Below are 27,846 nucleotides of genomic sequence, written 5' to 3' on the forward strand. Positions count from 1 at the left end.
GTTCACCTAAGATAATGCTGTAACTACAACAAAGAAGATACTAGCGTATTTTAAAACTCTTTCTGGGTGGGTGGTTCTCAATTAGAGAGAAGTTTTCCAAAACTGGCACATACTGTATAGCACCCACTGTGATTGACCAATGTATTGAGAGCTGCTCCTTTATTATATGTATTATTTAAGTGATAAACTGTTGGAAGAAATAAAATCTTCTTACCACTGCGGTTTTCTCTTGTTCAGAAACCTTTTCTTCTTGGCCATCACCTGTAAAGCAATTCATATGCTGAGAATATCCCAGTTACACAAACATGTCTAACAGCTTTAGGTCTTACACAATGTAATATTAATGAAACCATTCTGTGTGTTTTTTCATACATTATGGCATCACAGAAGCCAAAACAATTTAAAAACGTTATTGAAGTAGCTTTTCCAAAAAGATCTAGTTTGCTTGTGAAATATTAAGATAGATTTCAAAAGCACAAGAGAGATTTTAGCTGGTGCTATGCTTCCACGGGAACAAATAAGGCATCATGGCAGTATTTGCTAAATAACAATGTTTTTTTAACAGCATGTGAAGAGGAGTGGGCTATAGTCTGATAAAAGACGCAAAGTAACAATATGTTGCTCAAATAATAAAATATAAACTATGTATGCATGTGGGTTCCCAGCTAAAAGAAGTTGAGCACCGCTGTACTAAATCATTAGGGTCAAGCTGAAGACAAAGGACATCTCTAGCTATTTACTTTTATAACTTACTAGAAAATTACTTTCCTAGCCTATACATATATTTGGCCAATCTCCAAAAAGGTAAAAGAGCAGTTTAAGTTTCCGCTCATTTGATATGATGGCAAAAATAGATGCATTTTGAAAAATGTTTTATTCTAATTAGAAAACAGGTTACAAGTAACTCCATAGCGGGTAACTGATATGAAAGCACCTCTCAAGATATCAGACTTGTCAGTAATGCAATGGTTTACTGGAAAGAATCACACAGCCTGCAATGACTAACATTACTAATGACGATACTTTTTATATGGCGTTCTCAAGAAATAGCCCAAATTGGTGCAAACTTATTTGAGCAACATGTATTCGAGTGACTAATATTAAAACTGGCCACTATGTGTTAAGACATGACAAAAAGCTATTCTAGAATATGCATCTATTAAAAAGGATAGAGAAGTCACATTTGTCATTTACACACCGGAAGTGGGTTTGGAGCTGGTTTCTGTCTCCATATTCCTTTCAGATGAATGGTCTGGATTAGATGTATCTTTATGCTGCACACCTGTTTCTGAATCAGTGCTTACATTGCGGTCTATATTAATGGGTACAGAAGTACGAGGCTTCAGTGTAGGCCGCAGCCTCATTCTCCTTGGGACAGTTTGACTAGGTTGTGGTGGGTCTGCCTGTGTCTCAGGTGGTTCACCGGCAGCTTTATCTTCTGGTAAGCAGTTTGTGTTCTTTCCAGCTTCAGCAGTCATTTGGCATGGATCCCCATTTTCTTCTATACGCTGTGACTTCCGTCCCTTTGAACGCTCTAGGTCTTTCTTACTCATTCTTGCTGCAACAAAAACAACATCATCCTTGCTTTCAGTACCCAATGAGTCTTCGGGAGAATTTTCAGTTTGAGGATCTGTCTCAGAATGTTTTTCCTTAATCACTCCCTTTAAGTCTCCTTTGACCTTTGTGTTTGCTTTGGTCTCCTTTTCTTCAGTCAGGACTTCTGATGGTGGCTGGCTATCTGCACTCTCATCCTCCACTTTCGGACTGTCGGGTTCTTTGCTCTCATCACCCTCCATATTTGTGGACTCTGTAGACTGTTGGCAAACGGGTGCAATATCCGATGCTCCGAGTGTACTTTCAGTCAGAAGGTCTCCACTTAGAGGCTTGTTGGTGTCAGGGAACTTGGTAGGTTCCATGAAAAAGGAGAAGAGAGGTTTTCTACCTGGAAGAAAAAAAAATAAAATAAAAATAAATATATAGGGTATTGCTAATAATTATTATTATTAACCGATAGCAGACAATGCCAAAAAGCAATACAATGTAACATTTACCATACAACTGCACAGATTTCTAAATACAATCATACAGCACACTCAACCAAATACCATTTAGAAAATGGCATATACTAAAGAATGACAACATGGTTAAAAGACATCATCCAAGATAGAACGAATATCATCTAAGAAAAATAAAGATAAAACAGCTCTTGCAAACCATTTTTCAAAATAGAATTTGATCCTTCTCTTGCACAAAAATACGATTTTTACTCACAGTAAAATCTCTTCCTTGGAGTACATCTGGGGGATGCCTTACATCTGGGTTATGTATAGTGGTGGTTGGAGTCAGACACTAGCTAATTGAAAACTGGCTAACACCCCCTATATAACCCCTCCTACCATAAGCTCCGTATAATGTTTATCAAAGCCGAGGGAGAGCCACGGAAAGAACCGAGAAACCAGAGAACAACAGGCATCTAGTATGAAGAAAAAATAAATAAATCATACAAGGGAGGGTCCTTGGCATCCCCCAGATGGACTCAAAGGAAGAGATTTTACGGTGAGTACAAATCGTATTTCCTTTATCTTCCATCTGGGTGATGCCTTACGTCTGGGCGATATGCCAAGGCAAGCCATTTATGGGGGGGGTGTTGGAACCGACCGCTCTAAGAATTTTTCACCCAGCACTGGCAGCCCTTGCGCCAAATGTATGGAAGCGGTGAAATTTTGTGAAAGGGTGTACAGATGACCAGGTAGCTGCTTTGCAGAGCTGCTCAACCGAAGCACCATGCCGTACAGCCCAAGAGGCTCAGACAGCACGAGTCGAGTGAGCCCGTCACACTTGAGGATAAATATGCTTGCCTAATGGCAGAAGTGACCCATTTAGCACTGGACCCTTTTAGTCAGGCCAGCCTCTTTTTGGTGCATCAATCAACACCAACAAGGATTCCGTACACCTCAAAGACGCAGTAACGCACGTACCACATCCAACAGTGCTAAGGAAGGAGCTTCACTAGTCACTAGATTCTGGCAAAAGGCCAGAAGGACAATATCTTGGTTAATGTGGAATGCAGATACCCCCTTTGGCAGAAAGGGTAGTGTTAAACACTAAACCTTCCTATCTTCATGAAAAATAATGAGCAGAGCTTTACAGGAAAGAGCCGCTAATTCAGGTACCCTTGTGGCCGAGGCAATGGCTAAAAGAAAAACAACCTTCAGAGTGAGATATCACAATTCCACAGACTCCAAAGGCTCGAATGGTGCCTTTTGGAGTGCCTCCAAAACGAAATTCAAGTCTCAAGGAGGAACCGGTTGGAAATAAGGAGGCTGCATGCGAAGAACCCCTGTAAGAAGGTCTGAACTTCTGGAATGGTGGACAATTTCCTTGAAACAGGATCGATAAGGCTGAAATTTGACCCTTAAGAGAGGACAATCTCAGACCCTTAACCAACCCCTCTTGCAGAAAAGAGTAGAGGCGAGACACTTGGAACTTTTTCGGTTTGAACTAGTTCACACCAAGAAATATATATCTTCCATATCCGATGATAGATCCCATGGGTAGTAACTGGTTTACAAGCATATATCATGGTTTTCACCACAGACTCTGAGAACCCCTTGGCCCTCAGAATTTTGGATTCAAGAACCATGCCATCAAAGCCAAGTGATGCAAATTGGGGTGACGGCATGGACCCTGAAGCAACAGATCTGGACACAGAGGCAGACGATACTGAAAATCTGCCAACATGTTCTGAAGAACTGGGTACCAATAACGGCATGGCCAGTCTGGAGCCACCAGAATGACAAGCCCTGCATAGTATCGAATCCGCTGAATTACCCTTGGTAACATTACCAGAGGAGGAAAGATGTATCCCAGCTGGAACACCCAAAGTGCTGTCATGGCATCCACCAGAGATGCCCGAGGATCCTGGGTCAGAGATCCATACCTTGGAAGCTTCTTGTTGAGACGGAAAGCCATTAGATCTATGTCTGAAGATCCCCATCTGGCAACTATTTCTGCTAACACCTCCTGGTGTAATTCTCATTCTCCTGGGTGCACACTGTGGTGACTTAAGAAGTCTACCTCCCAGTTGTCCACCCCAGGAATGAAACTGCTGAAATAGCTGGAACCCAATTTTCTGCCCAATGAAGCATGTGGTAAACCTCCTCATTGCTAGCCAGCTGTGTGCGCCACCCTGCTTGATTATGTAAGCAACTGCTGTGGCATTGCCTGATTGGATTCGTACTGGCAAACTCTTTAGATATACATTGAATCAAGCTCAATGCTATCAAATTGCCCTTAGTTCCAGTATATTGATAGAAAGAGTGGTCTCCTGGACAGACCAAAGACCTTGTAAGTGTCTGTCCAAAACCACCACCCCCCCTGCCTGTTAAGCTGGAATCTGTGGGGACAATGGTCCAGTCCTTTACTGACAATTGGCAAGCCTTATTTTGCATCCTGTAGCCACCACCGAAGAGACTGCCAGGTCTGCGGTGATAATCTGAACATTTGACTGTTTAATCGAGGGTCTGGTTTCACCTATCGATGAAGCAATTGGTTCTGTAGGTCGGGCGTGAAATCTGGCAAAAGGAACAGCTTTCGAATGAAGCTGCCATTTTCCCCAATATCTGCGTAGCCCTTAGAACAGAGAGATGAGAAATCTGTAAAATGGTCGTTATTCGGGATTGCAGATCCTGGATCTTTGCCTGCGGAAGAAACACTCTGAAAACCCAAAAATACCATTATCGGAGATAGAATTAAAATTTGATTCGGGAAAGTTGATGATCCAGTCGAATCTCTGGAGCATGCCTATTGTAATCTGAATATGTTGTTGCAATAGAGCTATTGAGGGAGCCCTTAGCAACAAATCATCCAGATAAGCAAACACATTTATCCCCCCTCTCCTGAGGAGGGATATTGTGTGCCACAACCTTTGTAAATACTCTGGGGGTGGTGGCCAAACCGAATGGCAGGACCTGAAACTGAAAATGCCAATGCCCCACTGCAAACCGCATAAGATGTTGACGACCACTCCATATAGGAATATGGAGGTAGGCATCCTTGATATCTAATGTAGGCCAGAAAATCTTCCTCCATAGAACAAATTAATGACCTTATTGACTCCATCTTGAATTTCTCCAAGTGAAGATGAGCATTTAACCCCCTGAGGTTGAGAATGGGCTAGAATGACCACTAGTTTGTCTACTAGGAAAATTGGGATTTTGGTACTTACCGGTAAATCCTTTTCTCTGATTCCACAGGGGACACTGGAGATGCTTACACTGGGGTATAGAGGCGTGGATAACTGGAGCTGGCACCTTAAATAATTCAGAAGTGTGAAGCTCCTCCCCCTCTATCAGCCCTCAGTTTAGAAAATTAAGACCGAGGAGATGGAGAACAACAGGAGTGAAAAGGAGAGATCACCACACAACAACAAAGCCCTACAACATATGAAACTAACTGAACTGGCAGGCAAAGAGTGCTGAGTGGGCGTCCAGTGTCCCCTGTGGAATCAGAGAAGAGGATTTACCGGTAAGTACAAAAATCCCATTTTCTCTTTCATCCACTAGGGGACACTGGAGGTGCTTACACGCTGGGGACGTCCCAAAGTTTACCCCAAGGGCGGGAGCGCTCTGAGGAACCTGCAGAACAAGGCGGCCAAAACTTGATGCAGAAGCCGCAATTGTATCAACCCGTAAAAAGTTAGAAAGGGTGAACCAACAACCAAGTGTCCGTATGGCACAATTGTAAGTGGAGGCACACCTCCCAGGCTCCCACGACACACCCACAGAACATGTGTAAATAGTCGAATGGACACAGGATGCAGACGACCATAAGCCTGACTGATAGTCAGTCTGATCCAATGAGCCAATGTCTGTTTGGATGCTTGTCGACCCTCCAAACAGCATCATGGAGGACAAAAAGCAACTTGATCTAGCGGAAGAAGCCATCTGAGCAACACAGATGCGGCAAGCTCAAACCACATCAAGAGTAGAGGAAACACCCGAGTCCTTTATCAAAAAAGGCACCACAATAGGCTGGTTTATGTGGAAAGCAGACACCGACGTAGGAAGGAAAGCCGCTACCATCCTGAGTTCCGCCCCATCAACATGAAAACACAAGGTAAGGCAGCTTATAGGACAGAGCCTCCAATTCCGAAACTCTGCGAGCCAAAACTAGGAGGAGGACAGTCTTCCCAGACAAATACTAACCTAAATAGGTTCCAAGATTGAAAACTGAAGATATAAAAGTACCAAATTTAAGTCCCAGGGAGCTATAAGTGGTACAAAAAAGGTGGCTGCACACTCAAATCTTCCTGAAGAACGTCAGCACGACAGGTATGGGGGCCAACTTGCACTGAAAGAAAATGGAAGCAGCAGAAAAAACCTACACCTTTAAAAATCCCAAAGCGCAGGCCTGACTTTAATCCGGTTTGGAGAAAAAACAGGAAAACCGGAAGTCCTAGACAGAAGGTCTTCACCTATACACCCTGTTATAGAAGAACGCCAGGTACAATGATAATGTGCAGCCAAAACCAGGTTCCTGTCGCGAAGCCTAGATAGGATAACAGAGTCTGGGACGCGTCCGTGTCTTAAGATATCATTTTCAAGAGCCACCCAGTAAAACGTAATTGCGCTAATCTGGGGTGTATGAAAAAGACACTGAAGAAGACCCAGGCGTAAAGGAAGAGGTCACGGGACATCTGATAGGAGGGACCGAAGATCCGAGAACCAACTTCTCCGAGGCCAGTTTGTAGCCCCAAGAAAGTCTAAGGCCGACTTGAGTTTCTTTCTCTTTAGATGACGAATTAGAGGGATCGGAGAAAACAGGTAAATGTCGTAGTTTGACGGAATTGTGAGTGTGTCGACAGCCTTCGCCTGCGGGTCCTGAGTACTTGACATGTATGCTGGGAGCTGATGATTCAAACTAGACGCCATGAAGTCTACTTGAGAACGATCTCATTGATGTACTAATGCATGGAACACGTCTGGGTGAAGCTTCCATGCTTCAGGATGGCTATCCTGGCTATTCTGCCTACAGAATTACTGACTGACTCACGGCCCGCCAGGGAATCTGAAAGACTTCCCACATGGCTATGCCACTTTAGTTTCTCCCTGGCAGTTGATGTAAGTGACGGCCGTCGCGTTTCTAACTGAGTTCTGACCCATTTATGGGCCACTGTCTTTCTTGTGTGGACCATTGACCCTGAAATGATAGTTGAGGGCCACTGCTCCCACTCTCGGAGACTGGCGTCCGTTGTCACTATTATACAATTCCATACTCCGATTGGGATTGTACCCACCAGAGGGGAGCTACCCTAGTGGCCTGAGCCAAACTGATTAGTCGATGTAGATTCAGGTGAGATCCTGACCCCTGTGATAGCAGGTCTGGTTGGAACACTCGGAAGTGGAATCGTCCGAATTGTAGTGCCTTGAAAGCAGCTACCATCTTCCCCAAGAGACACAGACAAAGAAGCAAGGACACCCTCTTCAATCTAAGGGCTTGCTGAATCCTGTGTAATACCGTATACCGGATCATCCCCATAAACTGGAGTCTCTGGACTCTTGAAATTGATTATCCAACCGTTAGTATTAAAGTCTAATATGACAGAGAAGTGTAAGAGAAGATATTCCAATGGAACCTTGATTAACAGGTAGTCCAAATGAAGAATTATGGGCCTGATTCAGAGCTGAACGCTCTGACCAGAGCGCTCGCTCTGAATCAGGGCCCTCCTACCTGTTTTTGGAGCGTCCTCATGGACGCTCGCATAGCTGTGGGTTACCACCCACAGCTATAGCGAGCGTCCATGATGATGGTTGCGATGGTCAAAGACCATCGCGACCATCGGGCTTGCGACGAGACCCTGCGGTAGGGTCTCGCTGCCGCAAGCCCAGGAGTGATTTTGGCTCTATCAGAGCCAAAGTCACTCCCACTGACATCATTACTGATGTCAGTGGGGCCGGACTCAGACGGTAGGCGTTCCCATGGGAACGCCTCCGTCTGGCAGCCACGCCCCCAGCACGCCCACCAAAGGGGGCGTGCTGTGACTCACCATCGACAGCACGCCCCCTTTGGTGCGAGACCCCGAGCGACGTATTTCTCGTCGCTCGCCGGGTCTCGCGCATGCGCACGACGGAGCTCCCTCCGTCGTGCGCATTCTCCAAACATCGACCCGCTTGCGAGCGAACTTCCCTCGCGAGCGGGTCTGAATGACGCCCTATGTTCACTCCCGACGACCGAAGTGTGCACCGTTCTTGGAAGTATTCCAAAACCAGGTCAATGCGCAAAGCAAGCTCTTCTTCCATCTCCCTGTTCTAACAATCCATTTAATATATGGCACCCAGACAGGGGCCGAATGAGATATTAGACTGATAAGAACAGATACTACCTTTGATCTTAGCCAAAAGGCCGAGAAGCGATCTTTCAAGGTTGCATAATGCAGGAAGTGCGGTTCCCAAATGGGGACAAGGAAATAAGCATCTTTCACATCCAAGGAAATTAGGAACTCCTCTGGTTCCAAGCTCGCAATGACAGACTGAAGTGACTGCATATTGAAACTATACATCGTCAGATACATTTAAGGATCTCAGAGTTAAGATGGGCCTGTCTGATTCATCACAAAGAGGTTTGAGTAAACCCCCCCCCCACCACCTAATTGATATACTGGAACCGGAACTAGCTCCGTCTAGCTTTGTAGAGGCTGGATACCGTCCCGCAGAATCCTGGTCCTGTGTGAATGTCTGTTAGTGAGCTCTCACTGCAGGAGATACAATGTGGGACGGAAAACAGTCATGCCACCTGTTTCTCAGCTGGATTCTATTCCTGTCACCATGCAGCTGCATGTGGGCAATCTCTACCTCTGTTACCCCTTGCTTGTGTGGAAGCAACTTGGCTCTACCACGAAAGGGCAGTGGTGCATGAAAGGAATTAAATGAGGGTCCAGTTTAAGTTCTCCTGGGAGAACCAGAGAGCTCTGCGGGCAGAAATACCAGAAGCGGATATGCGAGTACTGATCTGACTGATCTCCCTGGAAGCCTCGCCCAGGAACACTGCAGACTCACGGATGTGTTCTGCCAGTAGACGTAACTCAGAGCTCCTCCCCCTTTGGACTATAATCATCTGCCCAGCAAGTTGCAGCTTTGTTAACCCAGGCGCTAACTGTAGGCCTAAATTGAGCTCCCGCCTAAATAAAATAAAATTCAAATGTATTGCTGGAGCACAGCATGTAGTGTCCAGCTCCAAGGGCACATTTTCTAACCTGAGGGCTGATGGGGGATAGAGGGGGAGGAGCTTCACACTTCTGAATTATTTAAAGTGCCAGCTCCAGTTATCTACGCCTCTATACCCCGGCGTAAGCAACTCCAGTGTCCCCTAGTGGATGAAAGAGAAAGATTGGAGTAGAAACCCAGGCCTTCCTGTAGTACTGGAATCTGAATAATTACTCCGGAGTCGGAAAGGGCAGAAATTCCCTGCAAGAGAGCTGCCTTTCTGCAACCATCCACAGGGAGAGGGAGTGGAAAAGATCTTTTGGAACAGGCCACTCCAAATAAAAAATTTAACCCCTGTGACTATTCAGGAATATATACATAGGTGATTTTTTTTGGCGCTAACCCCTATTAGTGTAGAGATATAATCAAATGTCTACTAGTGCGTATAACATGGGTATAGAAACACATGAAACAAATATGGTAAGCCAAGACGTTTCGACCCCACCTGGGTCTTTATCAAGGGATGCCTGGATAAAGACCAACATCAAGTCGAAACGTGTTGGAAGCTGTGTATCGTGTGAATCCTGGAACTGATCTACTTCAAAAAAGCATTGGGACCCATATCTCTATACTCTTGAAATAATCATTCTGAGTTCCGAGGTCCGGATGGTCAAAGGGCCCCATGTTTTTACTGATGGTATTAAGCATATTTGTTTATTTGCACTGATAATCCATGTTTTATTCAGAATTTGTGGATTAATTTTATTTCCTTTAAATAGGGTAATTTGACCTTTTGCTGTTACATTATTGGTACAAGTCCCAAAATGCTTGGGACCAGGGGTATTTTGGATAACGGAATATTCTGTATATTGGAATATTTGCATATCATAATGAAATATCTTTTGAATGGGACCCCAATATACACACAGAATGCATTAATGTGTTATATACACCTTATACACAGAGCCAGCAGGTCATTTTATACAATATTTTCAATCAGTTGTGCCTTAGACAAAGTTTGTGTACATTGAACCATCAAAAAACAACAGGTTTCATTATCTCATTCATGCCAAAATTATTCCGTATTTCGGAATATTCCGTATTTCAGAACATTTGGATATGGGAGACTCAACCTGTATAAGTATTTTTATTCCCTTATATAAGGGTAATCTTTGTATGTTTTATTGAGTTTTGTTTTTATTCCCTCACAGAGGATACTTCCCGAAGTAAATAGTCTTTTTATTGGATTACATATTTGTTTCATGTGTTCCTATACCCATGTTATACACACTAGTAGACATTTGATTATCTCTTTACACTAATAGGGGTATCGCCAAAAAAACAATCACCTATATATTTCTTCATCTCTTTTGGTCCGTATATGGTAAAATGACCAGAGTGGTTTAAGGCCGCTATATATTTCTATATCTTATCCCCCCCCAAGGAGAGCCATATCCCGAACCCATATATATCTACTTCCTGGTGACTATTCAACTTACAAATCCGGATCGAAAAGAATCCAATTTTCCCGGAACTTGAGTAAGTGACCTCCCACCAGAGGACGGGACCGAATCCCATGACAGTCATGTTAAATGCTGGCTTAGCAGCCGGCCAACTGGTGACGAGGGCACCTCGTCCACTAAAGGTCCCTCTTTGGGGACCTTTAAACACTCCTCGGAAAGCCTGGAAGCTTCCTCTGCCTTCATTCCGAAATGAACGAAACCTAGGAGTTTTAGTTCTAGGTGTATTTACATGAAGGAAAGGGCTTTTTCCTCCTGTAACCGAAGATATAATTTTGGTTAACTCTGGACCAAACAAACAAAGAACTTCCTTCAAAAGGCAATGCCCCTAAAGCATGTTTTGATTTTATATCTGCCTTCCATGTTTAACTCATAGCGAACGCCTGGCAGAAGCAGATCAGGATTATCTAATAAAGCGTCACTTATATAGGTTAGAGCTTCCGAAATCTAATCAGTTAAGGAGTTAGCTTCAGATTCATCCCTTGATTTAAAACCAGTAATCATCTGATTTATCCAAGGACCGATAACCTTTACCACCCAGGTGCTGGCCAGAATTGGTCACAGCGATACTCCTGACTAGGTGAATAAAGATTTTATAACATCCTCATTCTTTCGATTCATAGGTGCTTTAAGAGTTGCAGGGCGATTCAAATGTTCTGCCGGCTTTTTATTTTTTTTTAAGATGCCCGACAGAGTAATTCAATAGCCGCCGGCATTTGTGCACGCACTCAAGAGTGTGCGAGCAGAAATGTGTCTGAAACACCCTGGTTAGGGCGCGTTAGCGCACCCTAACCAGAAACTAAGACGGGTTTAGCTGTTTTAGATGGCTAAACCTCGTCTTTTAGGCGGTGAAGAGGGCGATAATTAACGAGCACCAAGAACAATTGAATTGCAAATTGGGTGCTCATTAATTATCACGCCCAAAAAAACATTTGAATCAACCCCACAGACTGAGTTGTGAGAATAACCATATTCCTGACCAACCTAGCAATAGGAGCAACCACCATGGGTGGAACATCCAATTGTTTGGTATCCTCTTCTGAAAAAGGATAAAGACGCTTATATTTTTTCGGAATACGAAATTTTGAATCCAGTTTTAACCAGGCTTCTTTTAATATTTCCTCAAAATGAGAGCATTCTGGGAAAACCAAAACATGTTTTTTCTTACGTTTAAAGAAAAAACTGCACTAGTCTCTGGCATAGCTGCCTCCTGTAACTGCAGAGTGTCCCTGATAGCATCTATCAACATAGAAACTCCTGAATCTGACGGAGTCACCCTCCCAGTTTGAGGTGGCCTCTCAGTCATAATCCAATTCCCCTACTTCCTGTGAAGAAGCCAAAAATCTATAGAGTGTGACTGCTTTTTAACAGCTGTGGCCCCTGCTGCCCTGGTGCCATTTTATTTAGAGCGTTTGCCACCTGAGCGAGACATCGTCCCATATTTTGGTGCTCTAATGATGGATCAGCCAATGGGGGAGCTTGAGCACAGGGTACCATATTTTTTCTTAAAGTGACGTAATTCACCTATGGCGTCCGCCCTATCAGGCATCACCGACTTTTCAGCCGAACATCCCGATAATGAAACCCCCTGTGAACAACCAACACAGAGCGACCCTTGGTCCGTACCTTTTGCCAATTTTATTCTCACATTTTATACAAATATAAACAGGGACTTGTTTCTTACAACCCTTGACTGACTTATCCATACTGAGAAAAAAAAAAAAGACAAGTCTACTCCAAACAAATAGCTACCTAAAATTCTCATAGAAAAAGTGTAGCCCTGAATGAATAGAAAAGACAGTGGTGAATGAAGAATTCTATTCATCCATTTGATTTAAATGCAAAAAAAAACCGATGGCCCTTAATACCGAATTCTTTGCCAATAAACCAAAAAAAAAAAAAGTCACACACCCCCCTGTATGTTACTGCCTGAATATCAGTGACAACAGTTCAGTAACTATGCTTATATTTATATAAGCCCATAACACCAGGTTAAAAATCCCAGTAAACTGCTTAGCTGGTCAGGGTTCCAACCCCCAGAGCCTGCTGTCACTTCTAACGCACCTCAGCGGCTGTGGCTTTACAGCAGCCTGTATTTAAAACTAAATAAATACCTCGGGGAGTGGAGGCATGGCCAGCCGCCAGGTCCTGGTAATTCAGGACACCTGTAATCATAGCCTCCGGCGTCCACGGCCCAGCCTGATGACGTCACCGCTGCGCGACTACACGTGCAGCGGCGTCTACTCACTACTGTCAAATAGTATCTGGCGCGCTCAATGTTAGACACCACTCGCTCTTGTGCCACGGTGCTCTATTGATTCCGGCCACCTATCTTAGTCTCCGGTCTGGAAACTACTTGTGGCCTTGCCTGATGACGTCACCACTGTGCACCTGCACGTGCAGCGGTGTCCTGGAACCAGCAAACCCCCTCCTTTAAAAGCAGATGCATGTTGCTGCTTCTGTAACTGAGGATTGAAGCAGTGTTGAGCTGATCAGCCCATGGAGGTGTGAGACAAGCTGGCTCTACAGGAACTGTGAGCAATTACAAGCCGTGGCCAATCACCTCAAAAGCAGTATGCAGGGAAGCAGTATATCGGCAACAAGATTTTTAACTTTGCAGTAAATCTTACCATTTTGCCTGCGGTCCCCTCAGATGTGGGTCTGGAATGGAGAGAGACACAGGGACATGGTAGTTTGGAGAGTCTCTCCGTCTTTAGAGTGGGATACAGGGTCACACAAACCACCTAATCTTAAATAACCCCCACTCAGGGGGGTGCTTGTCGACTGTCACCAGAAACTAAGCACCCAAATACAAAACCTTAAAATAAAGAAAACTAAAAGCTAGGACATGGGTCTTCAACCTTTGGCCCTCCAGCTGCTGTGGAACTACAGTTCCCAGGATGCCCTGCAACAGTTTTAGCATGCTTTTATATCAAAATGGTGGCACTCACTTTTGTAAAAGAGCCGGGTCCCTGGGGACGCGCTGTGCCGCTGTCAATCCCTGTCAGGAATGGCCGCAGTACAGCGCATCTCCGGGGACACGACCCAGTCGCCCTGCACACATACTGTAGCTAAAAGCGCCGCTGTCAAATAGGCGCCGGTCGTGAGCCAATTGGAGCTCGCAGACCGGCAGCCAATCAGCGGTGGTTGCCGGTCTGCGAGCTCTGATTGGCTCACGCTCGGCGCAAGGTTTGTATGACAGTGCTATTTTCAAGGGCTGCTATGAGTGCCGTGGGATGGTGCAGCTGTCTGCTGATGTGCCCGGCCCCCGGTGTGCAGACTGGTCCCGGTGGTCTACCCGGCATGAAGACTCGGCCCCGCACCCACCCCCCCTCGTCGTGAAGACTGGTCCCGGGGGCCCCCGGCCCGAACACTGCATCTGGTCCTGGAGGCCCCCCCGATTTGAAGGTACTTGTTTTTATTAATGCAGGGAGTAGTGGGGGGGAGATGTTATTAATGCAGGGAGTAGTGGTGGGGTTTTATTAATGCAGGGAGTAGTGGGGGGTTGTTATTAATGCTGGGAGTAGTGTGGAGGGTGTTATTAATGCTGGGAGTAGTGGGGGGGATGTTATTAATGCAGGGAGTAGTGGGGGGTTGTTATTAATGCTGGGAGTAGTGTGGAGGGTGTTATTAATGCTGGGAGTAGTGGGGGGGATGTTATTAATGCTGGGAGTAGTGGGGGGGATGTTATTAATGCTGGGAGTAGTGGGGGGGATGTTATTAATGCTGGGAGTAGTGGGGGGTGTTATTAATGCTGGGAGTAGTGGGGGGGTGTTATTAATGCTGGGAGTAGTGGGGGTTGTTAATGCTGGGAGTAGTGGGGGTTGTTAATGCAGGGAGTAGTGGGGGTTGTTAATGCAGGGAGTAGTGGGGGTTGTTAATGCAGGGAGTAGTGGGGGTTGTTAATGTAGGGAGTAGTGGGGGGCTGTTATTAATGCAGGGAGTAGTGGGGGGGGTGTTATTAATGCTGGGAGTAGTGGGGGGGTTGTTATTAATGCTGGGAGTAGTGGGGATTTGTTATTAATGCTGGGAGTAGTCAGGGAGATTGTTAGTGAAGCTGGGAGTAGTGTAGGGGGGGGGGGGATCAGTGTTCGCAAAATACGTGCTATAGTGCGTTTTTACGCTCTACAGGCAGAGAGGGACTCATATTTTAAAAGTGTCCGGGTCCTGGAGGACGCACTAGTGTCTCCCTAACCAATCACATCAGTGGCAGCGACTCCTAACCCAATCGCCACCTGATACCTCCATCCTTCCCTCCTCTCGGGTATGACAAGGTAGGAGTGACCCTAGCTCTCCGCCCTCTTCACTCCCGTCGGCCGCTCTCAGGACGCCGCCTGAGACCTCGGTGATACACTCCTCCCGGGTGTCGCGTTAGTAGGGGCCTCGGCTCTAGCCTCCACCCTCTCCATTCCTGTCGGCCACACTGAGGCCTCTGTGATACACTCCTCCCGGGTGTCACGTTAGTAGGGGCCATGGCTTTCCGCCCTCTCCACTCCCGTCAGCCGCACTCAGGACAGGGATGAGACCTTTGTGATACACTCCACTCTGGTGTCACATGTTAGTAGGGGCTACGGTACTCTGCTTCCATTAGCCGCACTCCAGCCGGAGCACTGGGCGAGCAGAAAGGGCTTCAGCATGTAACTGTACCCCCTGGGGGCCTCGCATACTCTCAATTTAAGTTACACAGTGTCCTCTTCTCCCAGAGCCATCTAATACCCCACAGATCATGTAGGATTCCCACCTACGACACATCGTAGGGGCATCAATCCCCAATCATACAGCCCCCCACATACAGTTATGGCACAGATACCACTGACACATAAAACACATTATTAGTCACACACACTTCATACATTTTGCACTCACCCTGATGATCAGTCTCTGTTCCCACAGCAATTCACTAAGAGTACCCTTTTATTACATTTTCAGTGTGGTGTTGCACTACAAAAACCTTTACATACATCAATTTGAACTAAGTTTTTTCTCACTGCATAAAAATGTACTTGTAAAGGTAATTAGGATAAAATGACGGTGTCTTTTAAAAATCACTTTCAAGGGCTTATAGTCTGTGCTAATTTCATATGCTTTATTGATTTGGGTGCTGTTATGGAAATTGTGTCTGCAGAGCTTCCAACGTTGCTGTCGGGTCCCGGTACTTGGGGTGGTGTGTGGCCAGGCTGCCTCCTTACAAATCATAAAAAAAATAATGGGGTGCTAGATCTGGAGGGGGTGCGAGTGCGATCGTGTGCTGGGGAGAGAGGCTGCAGGATCCTGGTCCTTGGCGGGCCCGGGTAAAGAGTATCTGCTGCCCCCACCTCTCAGTGGCCCAGGTGGCTGGGGAGATCCCAATGATGACACTAACGGGATGCAGAAGAGATACCCCAAATTATCTGGGTTTTCACCTGTGAGGGATGTAAAGGTTTCTTTAAAAGTAATATATGTAGAAAACCTCGGCTACTGGCATGGATTTGAAGGGTATGCTGTATAAATTTAAGTCATTCTATCTGTGAAAATATGAGATATGGTAAGAACTTACCCTTGTTATCTCTATTTCTACGAAGTCCATAGGGTTCCACAGGATACCTTGGGTATAGGCGATGGCGGCAGACATCCAGGCACCACAGAGTTAAATTTTCAGCCTCCCAGGACGCACTGGGGTCCCTCTCCTATACCCCGCCCCCGAGCCTCAGGCCACTCAGTTTCGTAACAAGCCATTGGCCGGAGCAGGAGCAAAAAAGAGAGAGAAGACAGTCTGGAACACACAAGAATCACATTCTCACCAGAAGGAGACGGAGAAACCGGTGACCAGATCAAAGCCCATCTGCAGTACAGGTGCGACAGGGCGGGAGTCCTGTGGAACCCTATGGACTTCGTAGAAATAGAGATAACAAGGGTAAGTTCTTACCATATCTCATATTTTCTACTTCAGGGTCCATAGGGTATCCACAGGATACCTTGGGGATGTCCCAAAGCAGTATCCTTTAAGGGTGGGGACGCTCCTGTGCTGTAAGGAGAATCCGCCGCCCGAAGGAAGCATCCTGAGAGGCGAAGGTATCAAAAGCATAATACCTTACAAAAATATGGACAGATGACCACGTGGCTGCCAATCACCGCTGAGGCGCCACGTCGAGCTGCCCACGAAGGACCCACAGACCTAGTGGAAGAGCTTTAATAGAGGATGGAACAGGAAGACCTGTGAATCCATCCTGCCAAAGTTAGCGTAGTGGCAGGCCAACCCTTTTTATGGAAACCAGAAAGGACAAAACCGAGAGTCTGATTTCCTAAATGGACTGGTACGTTCAACTAAAATTCTTAGCGCCCGTACCACATCCAAAGAGGCCTCACCAGCAGAAAGGACTGGGGAAGTAAAGGCAAGCACTGCCCTGTTCCTAGGAAAGATGAGAAAAAGGTAGGTCTACATGACAGAGCCTTCCATTCTGAGATCCTACTGGCCAAATTAAGAGCCAGAAGGAATACAGTCCTAGCCGTAAGCCATTTGAAATCCACTGAGCCCAGTGGATCAAATGGCGGTCCTCAGAGAGCCCTAAGGACCACAGCCAAATCCCAAGGAGCCACAGGTGGAACAAAGGGATGCTGAATATAACGTACACCCTGCACAAAGGTGCGGACATCAGGAAGAGTAGCAATCCTACACTGAAACCATACTAACAGGGCAGAAACCTGCACCTTCAGGTAAGCAAGGCGAAGACCGTTATCTAAGCCCACTTGTAGGAAAGCCAACCTCTGGATATCCGGAATACCCGAGGAGCCTAGCCTCTAGGGCGACAACTGAAACAAAGTATACCATACCTAATGGTAAATTCTTGCAGATAAAAGCTTCCGAGCTCTTAGCATGAACAGAGCCCCTGTTAACTATAGAGCTGGAAAAACTCCTAGACCTTAAGAGGGCAGTCTCCACCGCCACACCGTCAAGGACAGACAACCCAGGTCTGGGTATCAGCCAGGATCCTGAGACAACAGGTCCGGGCGTAGAGGCAACAGCTTCGGAGTGTTAACTGAGAGGCTCCGAAGATCTGAGTAATAGTGCCATCTGGCCTACGCTGGAGCTATCAGCAGGAGCGTGCCTCCTTCTTGCTATTACTGGAGGAAGAAGGGATAACGGAGGGACGAGGTACACAACTTGGAAGGTCCACTGGACCTACCTACGTCTATCAGAAGAGTCTCATCTCTGAAAGGCTCCACTTGTTCACAAGAAGATTGAACACCTCCTGATAAAGAGGACATTTCCCTGAATGCACGTCTTGACGGCTGAGAAAGCCTGCTTTCCATCTGAGGATTCCTGAATGAACACTGCCGATGACGGCAGGGATATAGCCTTCCACTCAAGGCTATATCCGTTGTCAGACTGTACCTGCACGGTATTTCCGTGGAGGACCTGTCCTGCATGCTGGAGAACCTTGAATACTGCTCAGAGTTCTCAGATGTTTATGGGAAGCGCAAAAACTACTGGTGTCCACCTGCCCTGTAACAAGTGTGGACCCGTCACTGCTTCCCAGCCACGGATACCGGCGTCCGTCGTCAGAAGGACCCTGTCCGCAATCCCAAAGGGAGTGCCCCTTGTGTAGGTGAGCTTTCGGCAGCCACCAGGCCAGAGAGAGACAAACCTCCGGGGAAAGCCTATTGACTTTATCCTATGGGGCAACCCATCCCATCCGGAGAGGATCAAGTTTTTCAGAGGTTTAGAGTGAAGCTGGGTACTCTCCACTATGTCGAACATCGACACCCTGGAACCCAGGAACCACATGGCCAACTGAATAGACACTCGGCGACTCTGCAGGCAACTGCGTACCTTTGCCTGTAATGCAGAGATCTTTCCCTCAATCACAAAGATCCTCAGATGTTGGGATATGGAGCATCCCCTGTGAAGAATCAGAGAGGACCATTTCCAGTTTATCAGTCAGCCCTAACGTAGCAACACAGATATTGTCCGTTGCATATGGCACTGAAGTATCTCTGGAGACCGTGGTAACAACAGGAGGTCACCCGGATAGGGTAACAAGCGGACCCCCTGCATCCGCAGGTGGGCTGCCATAACTACCATGACCCTGGTAAAGGGTCTGGCCTCCGTGAGGCGCGGAGGCCAGACCAAGGGGCAATGCCAGAAACTGGAAATGCTTATCGACCACTGCAAACCTGAGGAAAACACTGGTGTGCTAAGAAAAGAGGGATATTCAGGTAGTCACCCTGAATATATCCAACGACACCACAAAATTCCCAGGCTCCATTGAATGATGGAATGCAGGGTCCCCCTCCAGAACCGAGGAACCCTCAAGAATTTGTTGAAGGATTCGAGGTTGAGAATGTCCTGGTAAGACTCATTAGGTGTCTGTACCAGAAAGAGGATGGAGTAATACCTCGTTCCCCTTTGGGGCAACGGAATAGGTACTATTACTCCTGCCTGGAGCATAGAGTGTAACAGCCTCAAAAGTTACAGGGCCGTGTCCTGAACTGACAGAAGACCTGTAACGAAAAACCGTCTGGGAGGCTTTTACCGGGAGGAGAGGACATACCTTCAAGAAAATACTTCTCTTACCCCAGTGTCCGTGGTGGTCAGACACCAGCACTGGGCGAACTGGAGAAGCCGGCATCCAACTCTGGGGGCTCCCGAGAGGAGGCCAGTCCCGTGAGGCTGAAGGCTTAGAGTCCAACTTGGGAGTAGGACGTCTTGCACTCCAAGCCTGTTCTTATGGCTGAGCAGATTTCCTGGCTACTAACTGTCTTGGAAAGCTGTATTTCAGACTTACCCTGGCCTCACAGGGCCGAAAAAGACAAAGCCCAGACCCTGATGGGACTGTAGCCGATGGCAGACACGCAGACGTAGCTGCTGCCTGCAGGGCCACAAGTGCGTCCAGACGAGGGGCAAACAGGACTTGTTCCGTAAAAGGCAAAGCATTCCAAATGGAATCTGCGTCCGCTTTCCAAGAGCGCAACCACAGGGAGCGGCAAGCCGCTACTGCTGCCGAGGAGATTCTGGAAAGGAGTAGGCTATATGTAAGACCGTCTCATTATGAACGTGGCAAAGTCTCTGAGAATTTGCCACTATCCACCTGCTCTGCTGGAGAGTCAGTGTGCAGAGATCCAGTTACCTACTCAGCGTTCCATGGCTCTGGCCCCCCAGCACACGGCCATAGCCGGCCTGGAAGCCCCTCCAGCAAGGGAATATTGGATTTTAGATATATTTGCACCTTGCAATCTGGAACCTCCTTCAAAGAGGACCTGGAGGGCATGGGCAACGTAGCACTCCTCACTAGGCGTGTAACATGAGAATCTACCCGTAAAAGGTAACTCCCATTCGGAAAAGTAATTATCCGCAAAAGGGGTATGCAAAAGGTCAACCGTTTTTGAGGCTGGAACCGCTTACCCGGATTTTCCACGCCTCCTCTAAATGATCCACCTGACCAGATAGAGGAATTACAGTGGCAACACCCTTATCCTTAAAGAAGGCATATTTGGATTTAGCCACGGGGGATATGTAATAACCAAAGCCGCACGGACTGCCCGTATAAGGCCAGGTATATAGACTTTAGACCAAGACTACGCCTCCTTTGCACTAAGGGGCTCGTGTCTGAAAAAGTCAATAATGTCACCGTCATCAGACGTCATGTCTTACCCATCTGAGACCCGAAAGGCCGTTTAGAAGGCCGTTTAGAAGGCCGAAATGGTGACTCCCCCTGTAAAACGTCCATCAGGTGCTATACCATCTGGACAATAAATTCACCCACACAGGCTCCTGCGAGACCTGGGGGGGCGAAAAACAGGATACACTGGGGTACCATCAACTGTCCAGGGACCCCTGCATGTGATGAGACTACCACAGGCTGCGATAACCCCTATGGGGAAACACAGGGGGCGTTGCCCACAAGGGCTGTAAGGATCTTAGCCAGCCGAGGTAGGTCCCCTTTTTTGTGCAGGCACAGTGACAGAAATGGGGCGTGATATATAATACAACATGCCCTCCATAAACCCTCAGCGTCTACATATCCCTCCGCTAACTGCACATGATATCAGTACATTATAGCTGGAAGAGGATATCCTCGTTCACTTTCAGACATGAGGAGTGTGAACGGAGCGTATGTGACCTCCCACACAGAAAAACCACGTTTACTGTGAGGTAATAAACACCCTGCAACACCGCACCGCAAGGGCTGTAGAAGAAGAACAGGGATAGGAAAAAGGCTGACAGTCAGAAATGAAAGTACACAGCGCTAGCATTTAAGTCACATACAATGCACAGATAACATCCTGCATTACAAGCACTGCAATCAACTACACAGACCAGAGCCTGGTAGGAAACAGTGCTGCATACACTGACCTTAATTGAAGGAGAGGTATGCGGGGGACCCGGACCGCAATGGCACCTGTAACAGCTTCCAGCAGCGTTTGTCATTCCCAGCACATGTAGTGAGAAAATGGCCACCGAGGAACAGAGAGAAGGCGGGCCCGGGGGAGGAGCGCTGACACAGCCCACTCAGACCGCTGTGGAATGGCACTGTGCAGCGGGGGAGACGCCGGCTGTGAGACAGGGAAGGCGTCCTCCCCTGGCCTGCTATTAACCCCTGGGACGCCACGCTGTACCGCACATGCTGCGGTCCGCTGTCCCTGGTGGTCTAGTGGAAGGCGCAGGATCCGTACCTGTCCCCACGCGCAGCCGGTCCCCAGGGAGCCCCCTGCCTGGGGACCAAACAGGACTGTGTTACCGGCGGGTGCCCCGCCGCTTACCTTGTTCCCCGTGCATCCGGCCACAGTACAGGTAGCCGGGATCACCGCTAGCTGTGACCCCAGCTACCTACCAGCATCCTCGGATCGGTACCGGCGGGGTGTAGGAGTGACAGCATGGACGTCAATACTGACTGTCCTATGCTGGAGCCCTCTAGTTGTGCAGCCACAGCTGCGAAGAAATATTCAGGGGCCTTAAAAAAGACCCCCCTCTGTACGGTGCTACTGGTCCGGCCAGGCACCGACGAAAACTGAGTGGCCTGAGGCTCGGGGGCGGGGTATAGGAGAAGGACCCCAGTGCATCCTAGGAGGCTGAAAATTTAACTCTGTGGTGCCTGGATGTCTGCCGCCATCGCCTATACCCAAGGTATCCTGTGGATACCCTATGGACCCTGAAGTAGAAAATGTTCTGTATGCTTAAAAATGTACTTATATTTTGGAAGCTCACTGTCCTTAGTTTCTTTGCTTATAATGACTGCTGCAGATTATTCAATTAACATGGACAATAATATTGCCTGGTGTTTGGTGCCCGAATTTCCATAGTGCCCTATGTCTTTAATGTATGTGGGGTGATCTCATAGCATATGGGGAGTTTAAAAGCAAAAATTGTGATGGGGACCAAGAAAATGTAGAGTAGGACCCCAATTTTTTAAAGTGAGGGGTCCCTGGGACCCACATTTTTTTCCGCTCAGCGCGATCACTGAAGGGGAGCTGTTATATAGGGGTGGGAGGCAGTTTTCAATTAGCCAGTGTCCGACTCCACCCACCACTATACATAACCCAGGTGTAATGCTACTCATCCACCACACGACATAGAAACGACAGCACGATTACAACAGCCCGACTTAGCAATTTAATTGTTTTTGTCGCCCATTAATTGTCGCACTGGTTGCACCCAAAAGCACAGCGTTGAGTCGTGTAAAGCGGTTAAACCCATAGCACATTTCTGCTTGCCTCCTCAGGAGGCTGCAAGCAGAAATGTTAGCACCAAAGGCACTTATTTGGGATCGGAGCAACAATTGAAAGCCTAACAGGCACAAAAAAACAAAACAAAAAAAACAATCACATTCCCCCATGGAGTCTTGATACAGTGCACATAGCAAGATCTTGTAACTAGAACTTTGGGGGTCACATAGCAAGAGGTACAAAAACACATACATTTGCCCTCACACAGAGCCCATGCAGGTTATGCCATACAAAGCCCATTCAGGTTATGCCACACAGTAGTACCCCTTATACATAGGGGGTTATCAAATTAGCCTCGATAACTTTTAGCTGAAAAATGGGTTATCACTTGTGAAAACTTTTCTCCAAAAATGTTTATTGTGCTTTCCAATTTGCTGTGGTTTTCGCAGGTCCGAAGTCTTCCATAGCAATTATCGCAAATTCGTTTGCACCATCTCTGAGTAGGTGAAAAGTTGTGCAAAATCCCCATTTTGGGCCTAAAATGTCAGCATTTGGTGCAGAACACCTGGGACACCCCCTGAATTCCTAATTAGGCAAAAATATTTTTTTAATTTGCTTATTTGGGCCAAAGTAAAAAGTGCAGGAAAATAGGTTCAAAGAAGTGGGTTAGGTATTTTGGGGGGCTGTATGGATGGGGCAGGTATTTTAAATATTGCACTGCAGCAGGCGTAGTTTTAAAAAAATAAATTAATTAAAAGTGCCCTAAAATGACTCAAAAAGCTATTTACCCCCATTTTATGTATCCCTAATTTAACTAGAGCATTACCTTTGGCCAAAAAAAGTATCTTTTTTTTAACTATTATAGAAAAATTCATATAACAGCCATTTGACACCATTTAAGGACTCCAAACACTTTGATTATGGCCAATAAAAGACTTCAATACTGTTACCCAATATTAGTTAACTTTTTTGGGGGTACAGGCTGATTTCCCCATTTTCACCTGTACTTTTCGCCGGTCATCCCTGTAAGAATTATTGTGCGAATGTGTTATCACCGGTTTTGTAATAGGATTGCACAATAAACAGGAGTGTCCATACATGCGATCAGCGGCAAATTCGTGCGATGGGTCCGAGAAGTTTTCGCCGCAGAAAACTTATCGTTATGGCGGCTTTAGTGTTTCCACTAGGCTGCTTTAGTGGTGCCCTGCTAGAACAACCTGCTCATGGCCTTCCCCACCTGCGGGCCACAGTGTCCCGCGGGTGGGAGAAGTCATGGCGAATAATCATGCATAGCAACTATTCACCATAAGGGAAGAGCTTGGGGGAAAATCCAGCACCTCAGAAAGTGCTTGGCACGCCCCCAAGTGTGAAAAATTGGAGGCGTGTCACGCCCCCTTCGCCGGCTCCCCCTGTACCCTGCCCTTCCCGCATCCTAGTGGGAACACATACACATTATGTCACACGGAAGTAGTTTCCCTTATACATTACTGTATTATACCACACAGTAATTCCCATTTACAGATTAAGCCACATAGTAGTAGTGCCCAATATAACACATTATTCCACAGGATAATAGTTCAGTGTTCTCCCCAGAAATTTTTCCAGCCGGGTGGCATCCAAAAGTAGCCACGTGGGGGCCTTCGCAATTATGCGCGCGCCGGGAAAGGGGTATCTCCCTTACCAATCCAGCCCGACAGGTCTCAGGCCGCTTCCCCACTGGCTCTCAGTCAAAAGTGCCCATTATACAGTGCCCTCTATAGTATTCCTATATGCAATGCCCCCAGTAGTTTAACTTTGTCCTTATGCATTGCCCCCTGGCTGAAGTAGTGCCCCTATGCAGTGCCTCCAGACTGGTCCCTTATGCAGTGCCCCCAGATTTAATAGTATCCCTTATGCAGTGTCCCCAGGCTGGCCCCTTACGCAGTGCACCCAGGTTTAATAGTGTACCTTATGCAGTGCCCCCAGACTCCAGCACCTGCTGGATCTAGTTAGATCCAGACAGCATGCGGGAGCGGCCAGCAAGTAAAGGCAAGTGCTGGGCTGGGGCCGAGGCCAGGACCAGTCTGGGGCCGGGCAGCCGGCTAATTACAGCTGGTGCACCGGCATCAGACATTGACAGACATTGACAGCGCAATTTGAATCTGTCGCCAGTCGTGAGCTAATCGGAGCTCGCTAACCAGCAGCCAATCAGGAGCTGCCACTGCTTACTGGCTGCCAGTACGCAAGCTCAGATTGCCTCGCGTTCGGCAGCGCCATCTCTCCATGTCTGCCTGCCGGTTACAGCTGGCGGGCTAGCACCAAATCAAAAGAAAACAGAAAATAAAGTTATGCACTTCACAGCGGTGCAGCAGTAAACCTGGTAGTCACCTTTAACAGCCAAAAAAGATATACCACATAACAAAATATTGTTCAGCGCAACCTATGTAGGGGTAAAGGGACTTGTAGGTCAGTGTGAAAAAGGGGGGCACACCTTACAGGTGTATATAGTCACCTTCAAAACTTATGTGTCCTTTAGGGACTTTCAACAGATAAACGGTCATAATAGAATCCCAAAATGATCTCTTTCATGACAGTCTTGGGGAAGATAGTCTACAAGAAGAACAGACATTCGTTTGAGAGCCAAGAGACTTTATTAGCCTCAGTAACAAGAGAATCTGGTCTTCTGAACTTTAGAGACACTGGGCACTAATAGTGCAAAGAAGACGAAAGGATGAGAAAAGAAAAAAAAGATAGTGTAGATGTACTGACACAAACATCAAGGCATAATATGTGCACTCAACCCACTTTGGAGTAAACAAAAATTTACATGTGGACAAAATCTGCATCAAATGTTCCTACTTGTGTACCCCTTTGTCTACAATTACTGAAAATGTAAACATAGAAATTACAACAGTTTGCTACCACGTGACCTTACTACGCCATGCAATACAAATAGAGTTAGGGTAACTACCATTGGAGTGACATTGAGTAGGTTTACTTCAGCACTCCGGGGGGGGGCACAGGGATTATCGCCAAAGTTCAGAAACCAGCTGTTATTTACTAATTCCACTGCATCGGTGGAGTTTAACTTCCTCCAACAGCTTCCTCTACCAGCCTATTTGCTCCTCCAAGTTCCTACAATTGCACCTGGACCTACTTACTTTTTGCGTATGTGTGCTGTCAAACTATTGCAACACCTCCTGGTTGGCGTCAGCTAATTCCCCGTCTACTTACTATGGACCAGTGCTGTGCTGCATAGAGGGCAGAATGTTTGAATTTTGAAACACTGGGATCAACCTCAGGACAGCTGGACAATGTATAAATGAAGAGGCAAATGGTTGCAGGTGTTATGTTTAGAAAAATTGGAGTGTGTTAAAGATAAATTATTAGACTAAAAAAAAAAAAAAAACTGACTTAAGAAATGGACATAGCACCAAAATATATTGGTAAATAAAATGCCAACATGCAAAATAACATCGTTACTATGATCCCTTAAGCTGGGTACACATTAGACCAGTGATTCTCAAACTCGTTCCTCAAGACCCCACACAGGTCACGTTTTGCAGGCCACCCAGCAGGTGCACAGGTATATTCATTACTCACTGACATTTTAAAAGATCCACAAGTTGAGCTAATTATTTCACTGATACTGTGAGGAGACCTGGAAAACATGCACTGTTTGGGGTCCTGAGGACAGAGTTTGAGAACCTGTGCATTAGACGATGTGTACCCAGTGCCGACAGGAGGGGGGGTGAGGGTGTTGACCAAGTATCATGTTGCATTCTGCAGCTTGGCATTGCTAGCGACATTCAACGTCGGCCCTGCAGTAGGGCCAATGGGCTATGTTGCTAACAACCAGCGGGAGCACGCATATAATGGGTACACACTAGACGGCGTACCGAAATAGCGCTCCGATCCACGGGATCGGACAACATATCGTCTAGTGTATACCCAACATAACGCCTTCACCCATTAAAAAAAAAAAAAGGAGCATGAACGAGCATGGAGAGTGGTCGCATTTAGGAGCAGCTCCTGAATAAGCCTTGGAAACACGCAATTTCTGACCCCTTGGAGATATTCTGACGCTCCTGCTTTGCACCCCTATCTGTCCTCAATCGAGGGACTAGAGCCACGGAGTCTGAGGGCTTTTTTAAAGTCCTTTGCAGACTGTTGCCTGGTTCCCTCTGTTCAGCCGGGACCTGGATTTGGCTCTGCATGCGGTGGGAGACCTTCACTGATCCCTGACACGGAGCGCACTGGAGCCGGATTGATATCCTCCCCCCCTACCCTGTGAGTACCTGCTTATTTGCTCCCATACTCCCGCCAATCCAGCGTAGTCTGGGCCCATCAGCGGGAGTCGCGTGCACCGGCTGCCCCCCTGCGTGCCGTCCGTCTTTGTGGCGGCTACCTCATCCGTGACAGCATCCTCAGTCTAGGTCTGACAGCACAGACGGCAGACCTCCAGCGGCCCCATTGCTGCTGCACCGCCGCCGAGTGAGAGCCGATTGCTCCGGCTGATGCCCTACGCGGCTCCTTCCATCCCAGGGACACCCCACAACGGGAGCTATATACTCCGGCACGCCAGCAACCCCCACAGCGGCTGACTCACCTCAAGTGGCTTCCCCATTCTGGGTCTGACCACATAAGTGCCTGGCCTCCTGCTACTGTAATGCTGCCAGGTGGGAGCTGATTACTCCCTCTCTGGATTGCACACCACAAGGCTCTCCTCGCCCCAGTGTCACTCGGGCTGTTGGCTGGTCCACTTCCAGCACCCCTCACTCTAGCAACCTACACTGCAGCCCCCTACTGTCCTCGCGGAGCCCGTTCTTTATATCCAGCCAGCAGTGAGGCTCCCAAAGCTAGGTTACTGACCTCTCCAAATAAATCCTAGAGACAGGGTGAAAAAATAAATAAATAGATAAAATAAAAAGCTCTACCTCGACTTACTGCAGTAACCAAAATTCATAACTTCTATTACTGAGGAACTGGCTCCCTCTTGTGGCAATTTGTTGTAACTTCTCTATCTGTAAACTTACATCACCCTTCAATAGCCACATTTGATATTTTCGCGCCTCGCTTATGGCACCCTAAACACCAGATTTTATACCCTCTGGGAATCTACTCACTGGCCTTTTTATTTTAACCATCTTGCTCAATTTTCACCAACGGCGTATCACCCTTGCCGTCATGAACAGATCCAATTCAAGAAATTAGAAACCAGCAAGTGGCGACATTGCTCAACACTTCACAAGAAACGACAAAATGTCACAATTGCAAAATCCCTCTTCCCCCTCACTTCCACTTCAAGACTAGGATGGGCCCTCTTCTCCCGCCCTCTCCACCAAAGATGATATCCTAGCCCTAAGGTCACTAATCACTGACTTTAAAGAATCCTTGGAGACCAAACTTGACAAGGCAGTTTCATCAATTAAATCGGATATTTCTTACTTGGCCTCTAGAACGTCTAAACTTGAATCTCGTCAGGACATCCTCCACAAAGC

General features: G+C 47.0%; 1 protein-coding gene and 1 non-coding gene across 2 annotated transcripts in view; both read right to left on the reverse strand.

Moving 5' to 3' along the window:
- Nucleotides 1–27,846, reverse strand: part of ZMYM3 (zinc finger MYM-type containing 3) — a 186,193-nt gene that overhangs the window by 127,139 nt on the left and 31,208 nt on the right. Inside the window, exons 2-3 of the mRNA XM_088445535.1 lie at nt 1,199–1,942; nt 215–261 (exon numbers count right to left, since the gene is read on the reverse strand). Coding sequence (XP_088301661.1) covers nt 215–261; nt 1,199–1,916 — 765 coding nt within the window. The 5' untranslated portion in view covers nt 1,917–1,942. The remainder of the gene's footprint in view (nt 1–214; nt 262–1,198; nt 1,943–27,846) is intronic.
- LOC148507810 (U2 spliceosomal RNA) lies at nt 8,234–8,415 on the reverse strand. The gene has a single exon (XR_015869663.1). It is a non-coding gene; the product is annotated as a U2 spliceosomal RNA (small nuclear RNA).

Source organism: Taudactylus pleione, unplaced genomic scaffold (genome assembly GCF_031769625.1).
Source record: "Taudactylus pleione unplaced genomic scaffold, aTauple2 ptg000381l, whole genome shotgun sequence".
In the NCBI taxonomy this organism is placed as follows: Eukaryota; Metazoa; Chordata; class Amphibia; order Anura; family Myobatrachidae; genus Taudactylus; species Taudactylus pleione.